The sequence below is a fragment of the Euprymna scolopes genome, chromosome 12, assembly GCF_053919585.1.
Source record: "Euprymna scolopes isolate OS-2025 chromosome 12, ASM5391958v1, whole genome shotgun sequence".
In the NCBI taxonomy this organism is placed as follows: domain Eukaryota; kingdom Metazoa; phylum Mollusca; class Cephalopoda; order Sepiida; family Sepiolidae; genus Euprymna; species Euprymna scolopes.
Genome location: NC_136493.1, coordinates 87,195,484 through 87,218,136, shown reverse-complemented (window position 1 = coordinate 87,218,136; position 22,653 = coordinate 87,195,484). Strand labels below are relative to the sequence as shown.

The following is a 22,653-nucleotide window of genomic DNA, read 5'->3' as shown; positions in this document are numbered from 1 at the left end:
TACCATATCCTCTAAAGAAAATTACAGAAAAATTTTAAACTAAAGCCATATTTATTACTTATACCCATTCTACTAGCAAATAGCAGATCAGAGTCATATTGTGATTTAATGTTGCTTTTGTAGCAAAGTAAATTTTACACATGATTTTGGAAAAAATTCAGAACGTACTTGAACAAAATACAAATTACCACATTCCCATCTACATACAGGTAAAAATTTATGTACAAAAAAAACAAACTTTCAGATAAATATTAGAAATGTCAATAGTGATATACAGGTGATATGAACCAAAAACTTGAAACTAAAAAATAAAATCAAAACTCAAATAAGAAGTAGAGGATTTTATAGATTGGTGATCTTTTAAACATGCATTTCAGGTGAAAACATTATTATGTACTTACGTGTCATGTCGAAATTAGTATAAATTCCAAAAATTATAAAAAATGATCCAGTAGAAGATATGCTAGATGTACTTTTAAGAAAAAAATTATCTACAATTACATTCCAAGATGTTTTGTTTAAAAATGATGGACACTTAATTGAAGTCAATTTAAATCAAGGGAGATAAGTCAGTTTGTCATGTTGAATTAATCGCATAACTCCTCCACATTACACATTTGATAAAACTCTATAATTCGATAAATTCTATTTTTACTTGTAATTATTTATCTACTGGATTATTTTTTATAAGTTTTGGAATTTATACCAATTTCCACATGAAACATAAGTACGTAATAAGTACGTAATAATGTTTTTACCTGAAATGTGTTGATTAAAAAGATCGCCAATCTAAGCAAGCACCAAAATCTCAAAATGACTCCTTGAAAAAGCTCTCCAGAAAGAAAGCAAATCTCAGTCAAAATACTTAAAAAATTATTAAAAAAAAACAAAAAAAACTTTACATGATGTCTATAAAGTGAAAAAGTTCTTCCATATTGGCAAATTTTTCACATGAAAAATTTCTAAAATTCAATAATAACATTTTTGTTTTTCATTTTGATTCAATAAGTTCTCAGAAATCAAGATACCTTCCGGGAGTCAACACTTGATCTCTACATGAGGTACAAAGAAATCTGAATGTTCAATTAGCGTTCTCATTTACATCCCAAACGTTAAGTTAGTAATAGAATATTATATATTATTGTCACATCTGGTGCATCTGTAGTGACCAGTTAAATCAAATCGATCGTCAACAGAAGAATCTATATGGCTGGAATTTATTTATTTCTGGAACAATTTGATTTTGTCACCGTTCGCTAACGCAAATCTGTATCGCGTAAGAGACTTGGTTGTAATGCATCATTTTGACACACAAATCCATGGGACTATATTTTTATCTCTTCACATATGAAGATAGTAAACAGGTTGGAACATTCTCAAAGCAGGATATAAAAGGCCTAGTCTGCCAAAATTAAAGCAGTCTAGCCTGTTTCCACAAGTCGCCGCCTGTAATGTCGTTCATGTCTAACTCCGTCTAAAGGATGTAAAACCGCGCCTAGTCTCAGCATCGATTCCACGATCTCCAGCCAGCTTTTCATAGACTGAATAATTGCTGCTTGAAATTATCACCATGCTTACACAAAAAAAGTGGCACAAATAAAAGTGCATAAAAAAAAAACTATAAACGGACGAAATACTCTATCCCTCATTAAGGAAGCAACAATGGATGAATATTCTATGTTTACAAACTTTTCTCTTTAGTCCTTCGCATTCATAAAGTTTTCTTCATTAAATTACGCTGACATTAATAACTTCCTTGGTCTCGAAGGATTTCTTCAATCACTAAAAGCTTCCAGTAAAACATTCACAACTATGCCATATTCTTTTTTCTACTTGAATGATGTTCCAAAATTCTTGTCTTATAAGAAAATACACATCTTACCATATTATTAATGGAACCCAATTTTTTTAATTGCACCCACATGGGAAGACAGTGCACATTCAATAAGGACTGCGGCTCATGTATATAGCACACAAAAAATTAATAAAAATTATCATTTTAGATGTTTGTAATTGTTTTTGAGTCGTCGCTATTTGCTGATGTTTTTTCTCTTGCTAGACCCATACTCTCGACTTCATCTTGAATTCAGAGACTTCACTCTACACATTAATCTTTTTCACTCTTAGACAGGGTCTAAAAAAAGAGTATTAAATCTAATAGGTTCCAAACTATCAACCAACGTCCAACCTCTATATGATCGCTACAATGTCACATTTCTGTAATTGTTTTACAAGTATTTTAATGGAATGTGCTCTGATGAATTCATAGCACTTGTGCTCCCTCAACGTACATACTCCCGACTAATGCAGCAAGCAGTAAAATCGCACCCCCTTCACTTTTGAGGTCTCTAGATGCCAGAAAGCCTTTTACTCTAATAAGTTTGTTACCTTGGACTGTTAGATTTTTGGAATTCCGACCCTGTCTCTTGCTTTCTTGACTGTATTAACTATAACTGTATTGCTAAAGTTTAAATGTAATGTGAACACACATCTCACTGTTTAACTCCCACAGTCCCCAGTTAGACACGATCCCAAACAGTTGCCACTTCCGGTCCCAGCAGTAATATGCCTTGTTTTGGGTAGAAAAGAGAAAAAAAAACAAAAAAACTTGGATGCAGAAGTGAAAAACCATTAAATTTCCTCTCCCCAATCGAACTATGTTAATTATCTGTAATGACGGTCAAAGGGAGACGATTATGTTAAGATCAATTATCATTTCATTTAATTAAATTTAAAATTCACAAAGAATAGAAATAAAAAAATATAGATAAATTGAACTTTTTAAATAATTGCTACAGGGTGGAACAATAAAGTTGTCGCGCTAAAGAAAACAACGCTACAGCTTTATCTTAAAATTTTTATTGAAAAAAGCAATTTAGTAACTTGATTATGTAGCAGAGCTGACATCTATTCAATGTAGCGACCTTCAGCCTCAATATAGATCTAGAACTGGGAGCATGCCTTTTCCACAAGCGCCAGTGGGAGCTCAGCGAATACTCGGCGGATGGTGGTGTTTAGGCTGGTTTTGGTGTTGTGGGAGGTCATGCTGATGATGCTCTCGCCGTATGATCAAAGTAATCCAGCAGATTCAGGTCGGGGAAGGGGTGGGGGCAAGTGATAGAAGGGTAGAAAGTCGTAGTACTCCTTCTGAAGCCAAGCCTGGGTCTCTTTGGATTTATGGACTGGTGCTGAGTCCTACTACCACACCCAGGGTCTGCCAGCGGCCACCTGATTGCACCAGGTGATCATCACACTCTTCAACACAGCCAGGTACACTTTGGTGTTGACTTTTAAGTCAACTTCGAAGATGTGAGGTGGCATGATGTGGCCCTTACTTGAAACCACACCAAAGACCATAACCGTGGCCAGAAACTTTGTTTTTATCACTCTGAATACATCCTTGTTATTTGTGGCAATTCAGCAGTGTATTTTGAGGGTACTGGCAATGGTCCTGTTGTCATAACTTGGATTGGTAGAGTGCATCTCTGATTTCGCTTGTTGAACATTGTGTTACTTTCAGACATGATAGAAGGCGCCTATCGCTCTTGAGATTTGTACACAACTGGCCAACGAATAGATGGTCTACAACAAAAAAGAAAACTCGTTTTCATCAAATGGAAATGGAATCATGTTGTCTTTTCTAGGGCGACAATTTTATCTTTTCACCCTGCATTTAGATAGAAATAACAGTTAAGACAATGAATTATGCTCACCAATTGTTTAAATTCATTTAATTTATAAGGTTATATAATTTATAGTGTATATGAAAATATATATATATATATATATATATATATATATATATATATATATAGAGAGAGAGAGAGAGAGAGAGAGAGATAGATAGATAGATAGATAGATAGATAAATAGATAGATACGAATATATATATAACAATAACCAATGGATAAAAACTAAAATGATAAATTTGCTTGATTTGGTGATGGGTGCCAGGGATTCTGCAGAGGCATCAGATCTTGTGGGATTATTCATTTTATATATCCTCACAAGCATATTTGATACTACGGATATCGGCCTATATAGAGATGATGGACTAGCTATAATAAAAGACTCCAACAAAGTCAAGGGAGATAACTTTAAGAAAATCATACACAAGGAAATGAAAAACTAGGCCTAAAAGTAGACATATGAGCTAACATAAAAATAACAAACTTCCTGGACGTCACGTTAAGTTTAGAAAAAAACACATGTGAACCCTACTTAAAAGACAAGCTAATCCAATATATGTAAACGCTAAGTCCAATCACCCACCATCAATTATAAAACAGATTCCTAACTCGATCATAAGTAGATTCAGCAATAACTCAAGCGATGAAAATGTATTTAACAAATCAATCAATATTAATAAAATTAAAAATAGAAGAAAATGAACTATAATCTGGTATACAGTGCCATACAATCAAATGTTAAAAACAAAACTTGGCAAGAAATTTCTAGATCTTATCGAAAAGCACTTCCCCGCAACCAATCCCTTACACAAAATTTTCAATAAAAATAACCTAAAGTTATCCTACAACTGCTGTGAAAATTTAGAGATGATAATTAAAACACATAATAACAAAATATTAAATAAAAGCAATGAAAACAACAACAAAATAAAGAATAAAAAAAGTGAACACCATGATATTTTTATCACAAAGGACACATATGTAACTAGTAGAAATAATAATAATAATAATAATAATAATAATAATAATAATAATAAACTAATTCCGGACAACGACAACCATACTAGAAATAAAAATAAAAGTACTAATAATGAACAAGATAAATGCAATTGCAGAACCCGCACACTTTGCCCACTTCAAAATAAATGCCTAACCAAAAACATAGTTTACCAGACCACAATATTTGCGAAAGAAAACCCGAATAACAAGAAATATTATGTAGGTATGACTTCCTTAGATTTCAAAACCCGATATTATAATCACAAAAGTACATTCAAAAATAAAAAACACCAAATGAAAACAACCCTAGCAAACAAATACTGGGAACTCAAAGAAAGCGGACGCTTGCCAATAGTCGAATGGAAAATAGTAAGTCAAGCAAACACATGTAGAGACCTAGACGATCCATGTAGATTATGCCTTCATGAAAAATTTGCCATTCTATACTTTAAAGAACGTCAACATCTATTAAACTGTACAAGAGAAATAGCGAACAACTGTGTTCACAGGATAAAATTTACTCTAGGATAGCGATACAAAACAATTTTAAAAGTAACAATAACAATAGAACATAAACAAATAAAATAAACATGCATATACATATATATATATATATATATATATATATATATATATATATATATATATATATATAGTGATTTAAAGGTTATGAGGGTTTTTTTGAATCCTGAAAAACGATGTTAATTTTTGTATTTAATATTTTTATTGTTATTTTATATATATATATATATATATATATATATATATATATATATATATATATATATATATATAGTCTAAAGAACCTTTGTATAAAAACATGTAAAAATAAAAATAAAGAATGCAGTTTAGATTCCCGGAAGGAAAAAAATATTAATTTTAACCTATCACAGACTAAACACCTACATAATCCGATTTCTAAAAAGTTTATAATGACCAAAGAGAATTCATTTATATATGGATGAAAAAAAAAGCCTTAACTAAAATTGTCAAATAGAAATAGATTTAACATTTGCATAAGCCGATTTCACAAAAGTCTTCAATTTTAAAACAGAATTTAACTGCATAAGGATGAAAAGAGAAAACCTTAACTAAAATTTTGTAAATAGAAAACGGGGATCATCAGCTGCTTACCAGGTAGCTGTTTCGGAGATTTAAAAATAGGACAGTTGTTAAATACATGGCTCTCCAGTGGCTAATACCACTTCCACAATAAAAAATGTAAAATAATATGGTTACTATTCTTACTAATATATGAAAAAAATATAGATAAATAAAATTAAAAAAAAAGATAAAAAGATAAACTATTAATAAATGTTTCAGATTACATATATATATACATATATAAACTAACATATAAAAAAAATGCATTTAACCTAGATTTAAAATAGATCAGGACAATAGATACCTACGCTCTCCACCAAAGCAGCACACACAAAGGAACGGGTTAACCAGAAGTCAACTGGGCCTTTGTCCTGTAAGTACCTGCTCATTAGCTGATTAGGAAGGGTGCGGGGAAAACTAGAAAGCTGATTGGCTAACTAAAAACACAATAGAATATATGAATACAGTACATGTGTTTATGAAATCCTTTGTATGGTTGTCGTGTTTTTATTTTTTTATTTTCAACTGTAAATAAACATTAAAATAAAATCATCAAAAAGCCAACTATTTTCTCTGAGTGACTTACATGTCAGGATGGGGTGCGGCCTTTTACCAAAAAGAGGAACAGAGATGGGATTTGAAGCTTGTGTTATGATTTTCAGTTCGTCTTTGAAATCTCCAAGAGAATCCGGTGCAAATCGGATTGTATAGATGCAACTAATTCCAGGGGCAACCAGACCATGATCTCCGGGATACTGACCTGAAACGTACCACATTCAATTTCACATGAATAAACAAAATATACAAAAAAATTCTATGTTAATCGGAATTTTCGTGATGAGGGCTGATAATTTGTGAAGGATTTGGTATCTTCGGACTATTCTTCTAATCTTGGGTGTTATTCGTACGCTTTGGCTGATGTAACTTCTGACCTTCTTCAGGTGTATCTGTCAAACTTGGGAATCTTTCTATTGGACTTGAAAATCTGCACAAAATTTGGAACACAGCCATTTACAAGGATAGCATGCTCTCATTTCGTCAGCCATGACCAAGTAGAAGTCTTAATTGATTTGCAGTTATAAGGATTTTCCTCCAGAAATGTGTCCATTAAAACTGAATATAACCAAGTACTTTATCCGTTCTGCTATGAACCCTTGTGATTCCCAAATTCGCCAAGATACCCCTGAAGAAGTTCAGAAGTTACACAGACCAAAACCTTATGCAAATAAAATAAAAACAGTAGCCCAAATAATCCAAATAATAAAACAAATGGTTTTATCATTAATCAGATCATAGTTTGAAAACCTCAAGAAGCTGAAAGAATTGAAAGTTTGGATGAAAATGCCAGCAATTAAATAAAAATGAATTACTTTTACAATTTACGTTTTTTTTTCTTTTCAATGTGTTGTACACATACATGCACAATAAAAAAATATGAAAAAACATGAAAAGCAAAAAAAAAAGGAAAATGAAAAAGAAAAAAAGGAAAACAAAACTTTTAAAAGTCAAAACAGAGCCGGATCCAAATAGCAAACCTTATACATAAAGTGCTCAATATGCTTTCAGATAGAGTTTTATAGCAATAATAAATAATAAATTCATATGCAGATAGCATTCAGCTTTCACATCAGACCACTGCTGCAAGTCATAGGTCATGAGCAAAAATCTGGTTAACATAATGCAATGAAATAATACATATATATAATGATAACGATGCCTCCATTCGGTCTCAAGAGACGACGGATACCCCTGTATGAGTAGCTACACATAAAATTGTGAGGCAAGGGTTGCACAATCGCCAATCACACCTCCCTGCTTGAGTCCAGTGGCAAGGAGAGGTCCAGGATGACTGAAAATAATGCCAAGATAAGCAGAGAGCACATACAGCACCTAGAATTACCAAATGGTCACTTAATTTAGTAATGACCAGGCTCAATGTTGCTTAACTTTGGTGATCTAACGAGGACCAGTGCGTCAACCTGATTGTTTCATATATACAGTAGTGTCCAAAAGTTAAGGAACGATCGATCATTTTTTTTTTAATGGCTTCTAACTTTATCTATGAAAAAGAAAAAAAAAATTTTTGGTGAATTTTTTAAATTTTTGATTTTAATACATATTAGTTTTTTTACATATAAATAAATTTAATTAAACTACAGGCGTCCAAAAGTTTAGGAACACAGAAAATTAATACAAACGTTAACAATTTTATTATCAACAACAAAATGTCGACTCCGAATATTCGAAAAAGGCTATCTGTACAAGAAACACAGCTTATTTGTGACCATTATGATGAAAAAAAGTCCATAGGGGAGATTGCTAAAATATTGAAAAGGTCTAAAAGCATTGCTTTTCGGATTATCGAAAATAGAAAAAAAGGTTTACCATTGACTGAAAAGAAAAAATCGGGCCGACCCCGAATAACAACTAAAAGGGAGGATAGAAAAATCACTTGATCATCTCGTTCTGATCGCTTTAAAACTGCGGCTTCGATATCCCGGGATTTTACATCCGAAACTGGACACAAGATTTCCCAACAAATGATCTCACGAAGATTAAACGAAGTTGGATTATTTTCAAGAAGTCTATGCTACAAAGTCTTTAATTTCTATTAAGAAGAAAAAGGCCAGATTGTTATTCGCCGAAAAACATTTGTTTTGAGAAGAAAAAAAATGTGAAAAGGTTCATTTTACTGATGAATCTAAATTTAATCTTTTCGGATCAGACAAAAGACCACATGTCAGAAGAAAAAATGGAGAAAGACTGTCCCCTAAGTGCGTTAAAAGTACAGTAAAATTTGGAGGCGGCAGTATAATGGTATGGGGCATGATATCTTCAAAAGGAAGTGAGAATTCATGGAAAAGTTAATGCCCGAATGTAGAGAATTGATTAGAGAACATGTGGTACCTAATCTTTCTAATTCTGATATCTTTATGCAAGACAACGCACCGTGCCATAAAGCAAAAATAGTTTTAGAAGAGCTAAATAGATCCAATATTTGCGTTATGGATTGGCCAGCTCAGAGCCCAGACCTGAATCCAATTGAAAATGTTTGGAAAATTATTGGTGATAAGATCACAGAAAAAAACCAAAAAATCTTTATGATTTATGGGAATGTATAAAAACATCCTGGAATAATATTTCACCTATAACATGTGAACGATTGGTTGTGTCTTGCAGCAAAAGATGCCATAGTGTGATTGAAAACAAGGGGCTTTTCACTAAATACTGAAAGGATTCTTTATTTTTTCATAATGAATTTCCCTTGTTCCTTAACTTTTGGACGCCTGTAATTTAATTAAATTTATTTATATGTAAAAAAAACTAATATGTATTAAAATCAAAAATTTAAAAAAATTGTTTTTCTTTAACTACCATTATTAAACATTGGAAAATTCACCAAAAATGTTTTTTTTCTTTTTCATAGATAAAGTTAGAAGCCATTAAAAAAAATGATCGATCGTTCCTTAACTTTTGGATGCTACTGTATATATTGTTATATTTGTAAAGGATAGAGCAATTTCTGTAGGAAATCTTAAGTGGGAGAGCTCCATGCTTAGCAGAGTATAAATAAAAGTAAAAAAAAAAAAAAAAAATATTTAGCCTAGGCTGGTTTTTCTTTTGTGTGTGTGTGTAATATAGAAAGATATTAAACTTTGACATGAAATTATTGATTCAACTAAAGGAATGACTAAAAAACATGCTAAATAGAAAAAATATCCAACTTTCAAAGCCGTGTTACATGCATTGTTAAAAGTAGATTATTAATACAAGGAATGTCAGCATGGAAACATTTTTCTTACTGCTATCAGTATGTTCATTGATGTATGTTAGGAACAGCTAATTATAATCTGTTGTAATATACCCATGTATATGCAAATACATTTTCTGGAGTAGGACCATTTGATTAATAGTTAATGAATATTGTATATTTAGAGAAGAATTATTAAGTTCAAGACTTAACTTTTTTTCTAAAATTATTTCATTTAATGCAATTTCTCTTTCTTTTTTTTTTTTTTTTTGCATCAGTTATGGACTGAGCCTTGGGTTGACTTTTGCCAGGCTAATAATTCTCATTTGCTCCCCATTTTGTCTTATAAGTGATGTTTCTGACAAAGGAGGAATAATTGCTGTTTTCTGGGCAAACAGTTTTGAGTGAGCAAAAATTTTAAGCAATCTGATAGTAATCTTCATCATTATTCAACTGTCAATCTATCAATATTATTAACTCTTATCCTCAGGTATTTTTTTAATCTTGATAAATGGAATTTCGTTTGTTATAGTCAGGATTGTCTGTTTTTTTTTTTTTACTTCCGGTTTCTATAGAACATTTGGCTAGATAATTAGATATGGTATAGCCATTCTTGATATGGAGGAAAGGCAGAGTTTTCACGTTATCTGAGGTTGATAAGCATTCATCAGAAGGGACCATATCTTAATTCATCCCGTCTGTGAAGCAGAAAGAGGTAGTAAGTTGAACAGAAAAACTTAACTGTAACAGATTTGTTAAATAAAATAAATAGCAATTCTATTTAAAAACGCCTCTGACTGATTTGTTTGTTTTGAACCCAGTGCTACCAAGAGGAATGTATCGACCTCATTCGACAACTATGGCCTGACTGTTACTTACTGAACAAGAATGACTCAATATAATTCTTCAAAACAATCAACACAATTCGATACAATTGCCACATCTACTTACCCAATCCAATTGTAAAGTACTTGGAAGCTGGTGGCAAAACTCGACAAGGTCGCAACACGGATGACACATTTTTTAGTTCAAGAATAGCCTGTAGACATGTAAATAATAATTTAATTAGAGATGATCAAGATATGAAGTGTGTTTGTAAAGTAATGGGATTGGGTGTGCTGTGTGAGTTATGGGCAAAAAAGAGATACATTTTCTTTTTTTAATTTTTATTCATCTCAGACAGGGTAATCTTCACTGAAATGAAAGGGGCTACTGTGAAATAGAAGCCATAGTTATGGCCACATTCTAAGTGAGGAGTTGTACAACAAGATGTTTGTTCACATTACATTTAAAATTCTGCATGTTCATACAGTCAAGAAAACAGGGAGCAGAGAGAGAATTCAATAGGCTAACAGTTTAGTAAAAAGAAGCTATGAGAATAGAAAGCCTTATGGTATCTGGGACCCCTACAGTGATGGGGTGAGATTTTGCGGATTGATAGGTTTGCAAGAGTGGGAGGGAACAATTTGTCAGACCACATTCTATTGAAGTTGGCTTGGATATGCGTGTGTTCATTTTGCCCACATGTCAAAATTAGTAATGTCGGTGTAATCAACAAATATACACATCTTGAACATAATTGCATCAAGAATGTCATTCACAAAAATTAATTATGATAAGAGTCCATTAATTCCATGTTTTTCAGATGTATGGCTATTGGGGACAACCTGGATCTGTTATCAGCTTGTGTGGCATAATCATATTTACACGCCGGTTCTTGTTAGATCACCAAAGTTAAGTAACGTTGTGCCTGGTCAGTATCAGATGAGTGACTATTTAGGAATACCAGGTGCTGTCTGTAGGAAGATGTTGACAATTCCCTGCAAGAACTCCAAAACTTAATGTTGTCATCTCCCCTGATGGGGATTTACAAATGACTGAGAACTGCTTATGAATTTGATATTCTCACGAAACTTCCTCCTTAGGAGGAAGCCGGTTCAACCTGCCTAGGGTGAGTGCTACTTTGGTATGGAGTTATCATCTAACAGGATATCTTGGGAATAAATAACTAATCTTAGCTTTGCATTTATGCCTATCATATGCTTTATAAGCAGTGTTTAATCAATACAAAGGTACTGAAACAATCCCCTATTCACCTGATCTTGTTTCATGTGACTTTTTTTTTCTACAAAAGCTCAAGGAGATCATCAAGGTGGCGAATTTTTAAGATTTGGGGGTCATCAATAGACCTATTACATCAGAGTAAAGAGGCATCCAAAAAGAATCCTCCTGGTATTGAAATGAACCAGACACTCAAAGATTGGACAGTATGGCTGTGGGTTGTAGCTCCTTGTCCCTTTAAGAAACACGTTTTGGAACAATTCAAACAAAGATACTATTTAAATTTTAATTATTTACCAAAGTCGTGGATCAACTATAAGTTGAGATAAATTCAATAGCTATCAAAAAACAAATAGTTGAAGTGCGTAACTCAACTCACTTGGATGAGTAGGTGAATTTACAGTCTCTACTGGAATGAACTGAATAAAAAAGTCACTTGGCAAGATCAAAAGGTCACAAAACTTAGAAACTGTTAGAACGGAAATTAGGGGAGACAACTACATGAGAAAATGGCATAAAAGACTGAGGGCTTTTTAGAGGGTTGAGTATAAAAAGCGATGGGAAGCCATTTACGAAAATGAACAAAATAGAACCCATCATCTTTTTCTCCCTTTTTTGAAACAACATATTGTTCAACTAATAAGCTATCTTTTTCAGTATAAAACAATTCAGATGTCTGTGTTTCCCTTTTCAAAGTGAAAAAGAGTTTAAAAAACTTGATTTCAGCTTTACTAAAGTCCTACTAAATGGTAAATGATGGTCATCATCATCATTGTCGTCAGGGCAAACAGATGCAAAACAAATTAAGTTACAGATCTAAAACTAATTAAAGATTCAATAGAGAAAATAAAATATTACCTCATAAACTTTTCCAATTTCATATTCTTTAAAAACAATTTCATTTGGAATTGGAATGAAAATAGGCGATCTGTCGAAAAAAAAAAAAAATAGAATGGTGATAAAAAAAATCAAATTGAAATTTATTTTCAAGTTTTTAAACTAGTGCTCTAATGTTATCACCAAGGTAACAAAACCTCTTGACCACCTCCACAGTGTCAGCATCCAGACATATTCTCTCCATGTCTGAGTTCTCATTTTTTTTTTTTTTTTTTACGCAGGAGTCACCACTTATCAAGACCCAGAGGATAAGAGTTAATGGGTGTACAGTAGTCAATGGGATAATATCGTAGCAATCATTAGTAGTGGAAATTTGGTAAATTGGATTACTTAAGGGAATGGTTCATCAAGAACTTATTTAGATTGGACTTGAAGACGACCATATTGTAGTAAGCTAGAAAGCAGTCAAACAGAAGTGAGTTCCACAAATGTGCAATTCTAAGAAAGAAGCTTTGTTCATGGAATCTACATTTAGGTTTAGGCACAGGTAAAGAGTGGGGGAAATTATTGATAGTGGTTTCAACTAGACGAGTGTTTTCTGTGAAAGCTTGGCAAGGGGGGACCACAGATTGGAGCGCAGACGAGCACTTGCCATAAAAATAATGATAAAGCAGAGACGGACTCGCAACATCTCTTCTGTGGAAAAGAGGTTGCAGGGAAGAGAAAAAAGGCATCCCCACTAGTCTACGAAGTCTATTTTGAACTGTGTCAAGGCAGGATAAGCTGCTTGTAGCAACTTCTGCCAAGATGTGGCAACAGTACTCCGTCATTGGACGTACTTGTCTTTTATATAGGTAGAGAATTGCATCAGCAGTGAGATATCTACTGGAGCAGTAGAAGGATCCCATCATTTTTCCAGCAACCTTGGCAACAGATTTGATGTATGTTTTTTATTTCAGATCAAGAAAACATGGAGCCGCTCCAAGACAAGAGCCATTCATTTCAATTGATACCAGCTGGGGATCAGAGCGGTGATGATGTAAAGATAGGAGCTTAGGTTTAGATGCATTAAAAGTAATCAGCCACCTCTTTCCCCATTCTACCATGTGCTCAAGATCAGAGGAGAGAGTTAGAGAGAATTTTGTCACTTACTGCCTTTGATATGTTGCAATAGATGGTGGTGTCGTCAGCTTAAATGTCTACAAATGATCTCAGAATGCTATTTGGAAGACCATTGATAAATGCCTACGAATGATGTAAGGATGTGATTTGGAAGATCATTAATGTAGATCAGGAAGAGAGTTGGGCCCAGGATGGACCCCTGAGAGACTCCAGCATTAATACAGTGAGCTTTTGATTTTTGTCCATCAACCACTACTCTTATGAACCTATCAGGCAGAAATGATTTAATAATTGGAAAAACATTTCCAGCTATACTAGGGCTAGATATCTTATGAAGTAGACCTTTATGGCATACTCTATCAAAGGCCTTTTATATGTCAAGAGCAATAGCCCTAGAAAGGATGCCTCTATTATTTTTGCTAATCCTATGAGATATAATCGTAAGCACATCTGCTGTAGATCTTGCAGAATGGAAACCATATTGGATGTCACTAAAAATTTTATTTTTGCTATGGTGGTTGACTAAATCTCTATTTAATACATATTTCAGCAACTTACTCATGACGCACAGAAGACTAATTTGTCTGTACTGAGAGGAAGATGACCAATCATCTGAATTCTTAAATACAGGGAATACTGATGAGGTTTTCCAGGATGTTGGGAAGCAATTCTCCTTAAGGCAACGCTTAATCCAACCCCATTTTCTTTCACTGCTTATGCATTAACTTTTCAAATAACCAGTAATTACTTTTTGTGTACTCAATGCTTGCATGTACCACAAAAAAATTAAATTGCACTTAACCCCCTTTCCACAAATGAAGCAAGAGAATTTCCTTTTTTTTAGGGGTTTTCTAACACTACAATAACTGATTATCACTGCGGTCTCAGTAACATTCACATTCAAACTTACTTTCCATAGCATTCCTTAACAAGTAGGTCATCTATTGTTTCATAGGCAAATACTAAATTATTAGGTTGGTGCAAAAACATATGTTACTTTTATATATGACTAGCGGGTGTGCCCAGCGTTACCCGGGTGCATGTGTGTGTGTGTGCGTGTATGTAGGGAAAAAAAAGTGGTAGTAAGGAAGGCAGGCTAGAACCCAAACAGTGAAAGAGGAAAAGAATGTGAAAAAAATTTTTTGTAAATTGTTAGTAGGCAGATAGGCTCGAACCTATGATGCGAAGGGGGAAAAGAAAACATGACATTTTACTGCTACGCTAAGACGGGAGAGCAAGTGAAAACCATTCAAATTTAGCGATTAAACGTTGATTTACAGAAAGTGAAAGTTAAGTGAATGAGTTCACGTTGTTAGCCAGTTAAGCTTAAAGCTTTCCGCTTGCCGTATTTATTTCCCCACGATGTTGGGGAAAACCAGCTCCTTACTAAAAGAGAGTGTCCAAATGAATAGCAATTGTCTGATATGAGGGGGTTTCCCCGACACTGATCAAAGCTAATTTATTTCTGGACGTCCTGGCACGAAAAGTCGGGAAACTGCCTTCGCTTTTGATTAGTTTCGCTTTTATGCAAAAAACACAAACAAACACGCTAGAGAAATTTTATAAAAGTCGATCAACATAAATCTAGAGACGACGTCCCTTCACAAATCGTAGATATTATGATCTAGATAGTATATAAAAAATTCTAAGAAATAGTAACCCTCTCAAGAACCCCACACGAAAAAAGCCTTTCCTAGACATACAAAAACGCGAGCTGCTGTTTTGTCTTATATATATATATATATATAGATTTCTGAATTAATTCATTGATATATAGCCATGTTATATATCATTTTGAAGCACATTTTTCACTTTATCGAATCTTGTTATTCGTTACCGTTCTCAATCTCTTCAGTCATTTTTTTGACAGCATGGACAAAATTCAAATTCGCACAATTTTCTTGTTCCAATTCAAACTCGGCTGAAAAGCTGCCGAGATAGCTCATGATATCAATAATGCATTTGGCCCAGGAACCACTAACAAACGTGTGTGACAATGGTGGTTCAAGAAATTTCGCAATAATGACGAGAGCCTCTAAGATGAAGATGGTCGTGGCCGGCCGACTGCGGTTGATAACGAACATTTGAAAGCCTTAATTGAAGCCGATCCTCAAAAAACCACACGAGAAGTTGCTGTTGAACTTGAGGTCGACCACTCAATAGTTGTTCACCATTTAAAGCAAATAGGGAAGTAAAATAAGTTGGGTAAATGGGTGCTGCATGAATTGAACGATAATCCAAAAAATTGTCATTTTGATGTGTATTCTATACTCCTTCTGCGCAACAAAAACGACCCATTTTTCAAGCAGATTGTGACATGTGATGAGCAGTGGATCCTCTGTGACAACCAGCGACATTCGACACAGTGGTTGGATGATGGAGAAGCTCCACAACACTTCTTCAAGTCGAAATTGCACCAATAAAAGGTTATGATGACTGTTTGGTGATCAGCAGCCGGTCTCATCCATCACAGCTTCTTAAATCTGGGTGAAACAATTACGGCAGAAAAGTACCGCTGACAAATGGATGAAATGCACCAAAAGCTCTAACGTATGTGCTTGAGATTGGTCAATACGTAAGGACCAATTCTCCTCCATGACAACGCTCGCCTGCATGTTGCTCAACTGACTCTGCAGAAGCTGAACAAATTTTGCTACAAAACTCTGCCTCATTCACCATATTCATCGGACCTCTCGCCCACTGATTATCGCTTTTTCAAGCATCTTGACAACTTCCTGCGCAAAAATGCTTCAAAAACCGAGATGATGCGGAATTGACCTTCAATGAATTCATCGTTTCCAGAACTCCGGATTTCTATGCTAATTAGATAAATAAACTTGTTTCTTGTTGGCAAAAATGTGTTGATTCTAATGGTTCTTATTTCGATTAATAAAGTTTAGTATGAAAGAAGTTATGATCTTTTGAAGTTGAACGTCAAAAAACGACATTATTTTTGTACCAACCTAATATCAGCATACATTTTTTCTGGACAACACATATGGAACTACCTGAACAATGCCTTTATTGTGGCAGGCTTGCGTGATCATCAACATGAATTAATAAAAATAGATACCGTGTACACACACACACACACATATATATATATATATAACCATAGACTTTATTTAACAAGAAAGAATATACTTTTTTTATAAACTATAGGTTTTGTAAAAAATGCATAAGACGTGTGTGTATGCGTACATGCATGTTGTTGATATTTGCCGATCAAGTGTGATCTGAGATTAAGTATTTGTTTAAAGTTCTTACCGAGGTAATTCATGATTGTAGAGTTTGCTCATGATTTGCAATGTTTGGACTTACCTCAATAAAGTTGGATAGTACATGAAAGTTCATCTTATAACGGAATCAGTTGTGTGTGTAAAACACACTTGGAGCACATGGTGTTTTCAAGTCTGTCAAATAGAAAACACAAGATGGGAAAGTGACATGAAATTGTTTTTGGTTTAAGAACAGAGAGAAGAAGGAGATCAAGGTTCTTTACTGAGTCTCTTGCTTTTCACTTATGTCTTAAAGGTGTGCAGACACATTAGCAGAGTTTCACGCATAGCGAACACTCGGACACAATGCACAACACTTTCAGCTTAAAGACACGTCCTAGTCGCATGTTACTTGAGAAAAGGAGAGAGAGAGAGAAAATTGATATTGCAATCTATCGGCTGAAACATACAATAGGGGCAACAATCGTGTCTTTAAGCTGAAAGTGTTGTGCATTGTGTCCGAGTGTTCGCTATGCGTGAAACTCTGCTAATGTGTCTGCACACGTTTAAGACATAAGTGAAAAGCAAGAGGCTCAGTAAAGAACCTTAATCTCCTTCTTCTCTCTGTTCTTAAACCAAAAACAATTTCATGTCACTTTCCCATCTTGTGTTTTCTATTTGACAGACTTGAAAACAGCCACGAGAACATCACAACTCATCATCACAGTTTCATAGTTTTGCTTACTTTTCTTCGTTGTTTCCGGTCGGGGAAATTGCTGTCTCCGTTGAACTTTTCTTCTGATGGATCAGGGAAGTCATCTCAGAGACAAGAGAATGAGGCTGATGCCGAGGGTTGCGCAGATAATTCAACTTGTGCACCATTTTTGACAGGATCTTTTTTTCCTTTTCCCGTTCTTCCACACTTGGATAATCTTTCCAAGCGTTGACAGTTGGAAATACCTGAAAAGATTCAAACATAAAAAAAATGTTTCTATACTTTTGAAATCTTATTTTTTAAGAATCAGAAACAAAACTCTACAACCGCAAAGAAATTCAAGTTGATGGTTTGGTTTGGTTTTGTTGTTTTTGTTTAATGGCATATCAACCATTTTCAGGTTATTTAATGCCAAATCCAGTAGTTTAGAAAAAATAAAAAGGTCTTTATGTTTTCAAATATTTATTCATAGGGTTTAGTTAGGTTGTTTTGTACAGAAAAAATTTTTTTTGTTGTTTTGTAAAATGTCTTGTTACTCTCAAAAAGGATAGTATTTTATCCAGACGGTTATTTTTGAAGATGTTCTTCATATTGTTGAATTTAAGATATTGTTTTCTAGCATTATCAATGGCTCTACATTCTACGAAAATGTGTTTGATGGTGCAAGTCTTTTGACAGAATGATCATTGTGGTTGTTGCTCTTGTTTCAGGAGTGTGTGAGTTTTGTATGACCAATATGTATTCTGGATACCAGGATCCCATCCTAAGGCATCACAAGTCACCATCCAGGCCAACAGGTGGCCCCATTTAAAGACTTTTACCCTTTGCAAGGTGGCAGTTGGCATATTCTAATGCGCCAGGGCCACAGTAAAGAAGGGGAAAATGAAAGAAAAAAGAGGAATGATAGAAAAACAGGAGAAAAAGGGGGAGGGAAGGGAATGTTGTTTTTGTTTCTTGGTTTTTGCAGAACATGATTAAGTTTTCAAAAAAGAAGGAAAAGAAACAATAACATTTATTTGCAGTGTATTTTAGTCATGAAGTCACTGTTTTCAGACAACCTGATCTGGTAACAACAGAAAATTCAAGCTGAATTTTAGAAACTTTTCATTAGTTTTGATATGTTAAACATAGAAACAAAACAAAACATGCAGACCAACAATAACCTCTCTCTTTCTCTCTCTATCTACTATTATATAAGAGGAACTTTGTGCGTGTTTATGTGTATGCTCGTTCCCTATGGATTCGAAAAAGGTTGGGCCAATTTTTATAAAATTTCACACAAATGTACTTTACATATCTGGCAGTGTTCTTAGATAAGTTTTTTTTATCAGAATGATTTCAATAAGTTTTTTTTCAGAATGTCTTCAATAAGTTTTTTTTTCAGAATGTCTTCAATAAGTTTTTTTTTCAGAATGTCTTCAATAAGTTTTTTTTATCAGAATGTCTTCAATAAGTTTTTTTTATCAGAATGTCTTCAATAAGTTTTTTTTCAGAATGTCTTCAATAAGTTTTTTTTATCAGAATGTCTTCAATAAGTTTTTTTTATCAGAATGTCTTCAATAAGTTTTTTTTATCAGAATGTCTTCAATAAGTTTTTTTTTATCAGAATGTCTTCAATAAGTTTTTTTTATCAGAATGTCTTCAATAAGATTTTTTTTTCAGAATGTCTTCAATAAGTTTTTTTTATCAGAATGTCTTCAATAAGTTTTTTTTATCAGAATGTCTTCAATAAGTTTTTTTTTCAGAATGTCTTCAATAAGTTTTTTTTTCAGAATGTCTTCAATAAGTTTTTTTTATCAGAATGTCTTCAATAAGTTTTTTTTATCAGAATGTCTTCAATAAGTTTTTTTTTTAGAATGTCTTCAATAAGTTTTTTTTTTAGAATGTCTTCAATAAGTTTTTTTTTTAGAATGTCTTCAATAAGTTTTTTTTTCAGAATGTCTTCAATAAGTTTTTTTTATCAGAATGTCTTCAATAAGTTTTTTTTATCAGAATGTCTTCAATAAGTTTTTTTTTTAGAATGTCTTCAATAAGTTTTTTTTTAGAATGTCTTCAATAATCAGAAAAACTTTGATGAAAGAATGAACAAGCGATTTTGATCAAAGTTAACACTTTATACAGCCTAACATCAAAAGTGCATTTAAGAGTTTTATAACCACACAAGCAGCAGTACCCAGCATATAAGATTAATGGTAGGTTCTTTGATATGACAGGGACGCATTCGAAATGAATCTTTCGGATTAATGCACAACTGAACCATGATACTTGATATTTTCGTTTAAAACTTAAATTCAAGCCATTATCACTGCACAAGCAGAAAAGCTAGGCATATAACATCAACAGTAGGGTCTTTGATATGACAGGGGCACATTCGAAATGAATGTTTCTGTTTAAAGCACAATTGAACCATGATACTTGACTTTTGCATTTTAAACTTTAATTCAAGACATTATATAAAAATACTATAAAATCAAGAGTAGGTTCTCTACAGTGCAATGTAGACTACATTGTATTGTGGACTAAGACACTGCGGGGAGGCATGTGGAACAGAAAATGAAGGAAGTAAAATCCAAACATTATAAAAAGTCCGCAGTGAAGTCCTTAAAATGTCCAAACTTTATAAAAGTTCAATTAAAGGACTTTTAAGGACTTCATTCTTCTGGACTTTTATCAGAAAGACACACTCTGGATTAAGATAACAATAAAACTTGCCTCAGTCTAGAAGGATTTCTGCTTCATGGCAGAGGAGAGAAAAAGATTTGCAAAAAATAGGAAAAATAAAATTAAAAATTTTTAACAAATTAGGCACAAAGCTATCCTGATTCAGTTCGTCTTTCTCAATGGTTTCCTTGATTACCCTAAAAACTAAACGAAAAGTAAAACGAAAATTCCATGGTCAGAGTTTCTTTCCTAAAACTGTCTCTCTGTGGAACACAATACTATCCAGCTGACTATAGCATAGCCATTTTTTAATCTATTGTTGAACCATCCTCTTAAATAATTAAACCCCACCCAAGTTCCACCATTATCTATATAAGAGCCAGGTACGTCCAAGGATGGAATACTGTTGCCACATCTGGGCAGGAGCTGCTAGAAAGGACTTGTCCTGCCTTGATAGAGTTCAAAATAGACTTTGTAGCCTCGTAGGAGATGTCCTTTTCTCTTCCTTGCAACCTCTATCTCACAGAAGAGATATTGCGAGTCTGTCTCTGATGTATCGTTATTTTCATGGAAAGTGTTCGACTGAGCTTCAATCTATGGTCCCCCCTCGCCAAACTTTCACAAGAAACACTCGTCTAGCTGTACACACTATCAATAATTCCCCCACTCTTTATCTGTGCCTAAACCTAAACGTAGATTTCATGAACAAAGCTTCTTTCTTAGAACTGCACGCCTGTGGAATTGTCTTCTGTTTTCCTGCTTTCCGGCTGACTACAATATGGTTGTCTTCAAGTCTAACGTAAATAAGTTCTTGATGAGCCGTTCCATATAAGTTATCAAATTTACAAAATTTTCATTACTAATGATTACTATATTGTCCAATTTCTACTGTACACTCTTTAACCCTTATCCTTGAGTGGCCTCTTGGCCTTGATAATGTGGTGATGCCTTTGTAAAAAAAAAAAAAAAATTACTGATCATATTTTTCACTATCTACCTAACAACTATTTACCTTTATCCTAGAATGGCCTATTTGTTCCATGATGAGTACATACATGATAAATATTTTTCTGTACTTTTGTTTTTCTAATTAAGTACAATTCTAAATAAACACTGAAGTAACAAGTGTAAATGACAGGTTAAGAAGGAGGAAATTCATAAAACTTGCAGCATGCGGTTCATATACGCAATATCAAACTTTATTCACATCCCTCATATCGCTAAGACAACAAATTGTCCATTGCTTCTGCGGATCACCCACAGAGAACTCAGCAGAAAACCTGCATTTAATTAAATACGCAGTATCAGCACACCTTCAACAGAAATAGTTTTCAATAGAGATGAATTTCCTTCACAGTCCACTGCACCTCCTCTGAACTGAATAATGATGGTCAGTACAAAATATAAAAATTCTGCTAATGCCAGATCTGTAAACGCCACATAAAACTTGCCAAAATCTTCCGAGTATGTAAGTTAGGACCTCTTATAATAACTTTTGCCTTTGCCATATAAATCTGAAGGTTTTTCAGCTCTATATTGGTTTTTCATTGATTAAACTTTACGTGCAGTTCTTTCTCTACTTGAGTCATAATTCCCCAATCATTGGCATACAGCAGTTCGTATGTGTGTGTGGGAGGGGGGAGCATCCTGTACAGAATTTACTGGATAATGTCTTTGAATTAAAAATCTTTGGTTAAAATGATGATAGAAGATGCTTTTTGATTCAAGAAAATAAAAATGATTTGTTCTTCCACATGTTATCCTAAATCTAAGAAAATATGATGCACATCATGATGATACACGTCACATAAAAAAATTAATGAATGATGCTCCTCTTCCTCCTCCTCCTTGTTCTCCTCGTCATCATCATCCACATCATCATCATCATCAACAACAACAACAACTGCATCAGAATGAAGACAGCGTTTGCTGTGCCATTCTTGGGTATAAAGTTAAACTGCATGTTATCAATCATAATGTAATACCTCCCCCCTAACCCCAAGTACACTTCTTTATTGCTATCTGCACTAGTGTGAGCAATCCAAGACAGTTGCCTGTTTCCAATGCATTGAATGGCAAAAAAAACTTACCTGATTATCTTTCTTGAGGGTTTCTTTCTTCACATTTACTTCTGGAATTAACTTTTCGCTGCAGCACGTCATGAATGTACTGTTTTCAAACTTCTTTTTTTCCTTACTCTTCTTTCTAGGTTGTTTGGATGAACTGGAGAGCTGCAGAACTTAATAGAAAATTAAACACTGTTTAATCAATAAATATTGACTTTTTTTAAATATGGGAAGGGAATCTATCATCTTTTTTAGAAGGTGGGGAGCTTAGAACTAATATTAAGTAGATACTTAATTTATATAATTTCTTTTTTTTTCATAATTATCTTGTCTGTTGTAACTGTCCCTTAATGCGTGTGCAATAGTGCATTTTGTCTCTCATAAATATGCAAGATAAACACTATCCCTATGACAGAATCTCAGATAAAATA

The 22,653-nt window shown here is 33.7% G+C and overlaps 1 protein-coding gene across 3 annotated transcripts in view; it reads right to left on the bottom strand.

Annotated features, from left to right (window-relative positions):
• Window positions 1-22,653, bottom strand: part of LOC145291395 (deleted in lung and esophageal cancer protein 1-like) — a 134,295-nt gene that overhangs the window by 85,495 nt on the left and 26,147 nt on the right. For all 3 annotated transcript variants that reach the window (XM_080137191.1, XM_080137193.1, XM_080137192.1), the window contains exons 5-9: window positions 22,247-22,395; window positions 17,526-17,740; window positions 12,462-12,531; window positions 10,494-10,581; window positions 6,378-6,551 (exon numbers count right to left, since the gene is read on the bottom strand). In XM_080137191.1, the coding sequence (XP_079993317.1) occupies window positions 6,378-6,551; window positions 10,494-10,581; window positions 12,462-12,531; window positions 17,526-17,740; window positions 22,247-22,395 (696 nt within the window). The remainder of the gene's footprint in view (window positions 1-6,377; window positions 6,552-10,493; window positions 10,582-12,461; window positions 12,532-17,525; window positions 17,741-22,246; window positions 22,396-22,653) is intronic.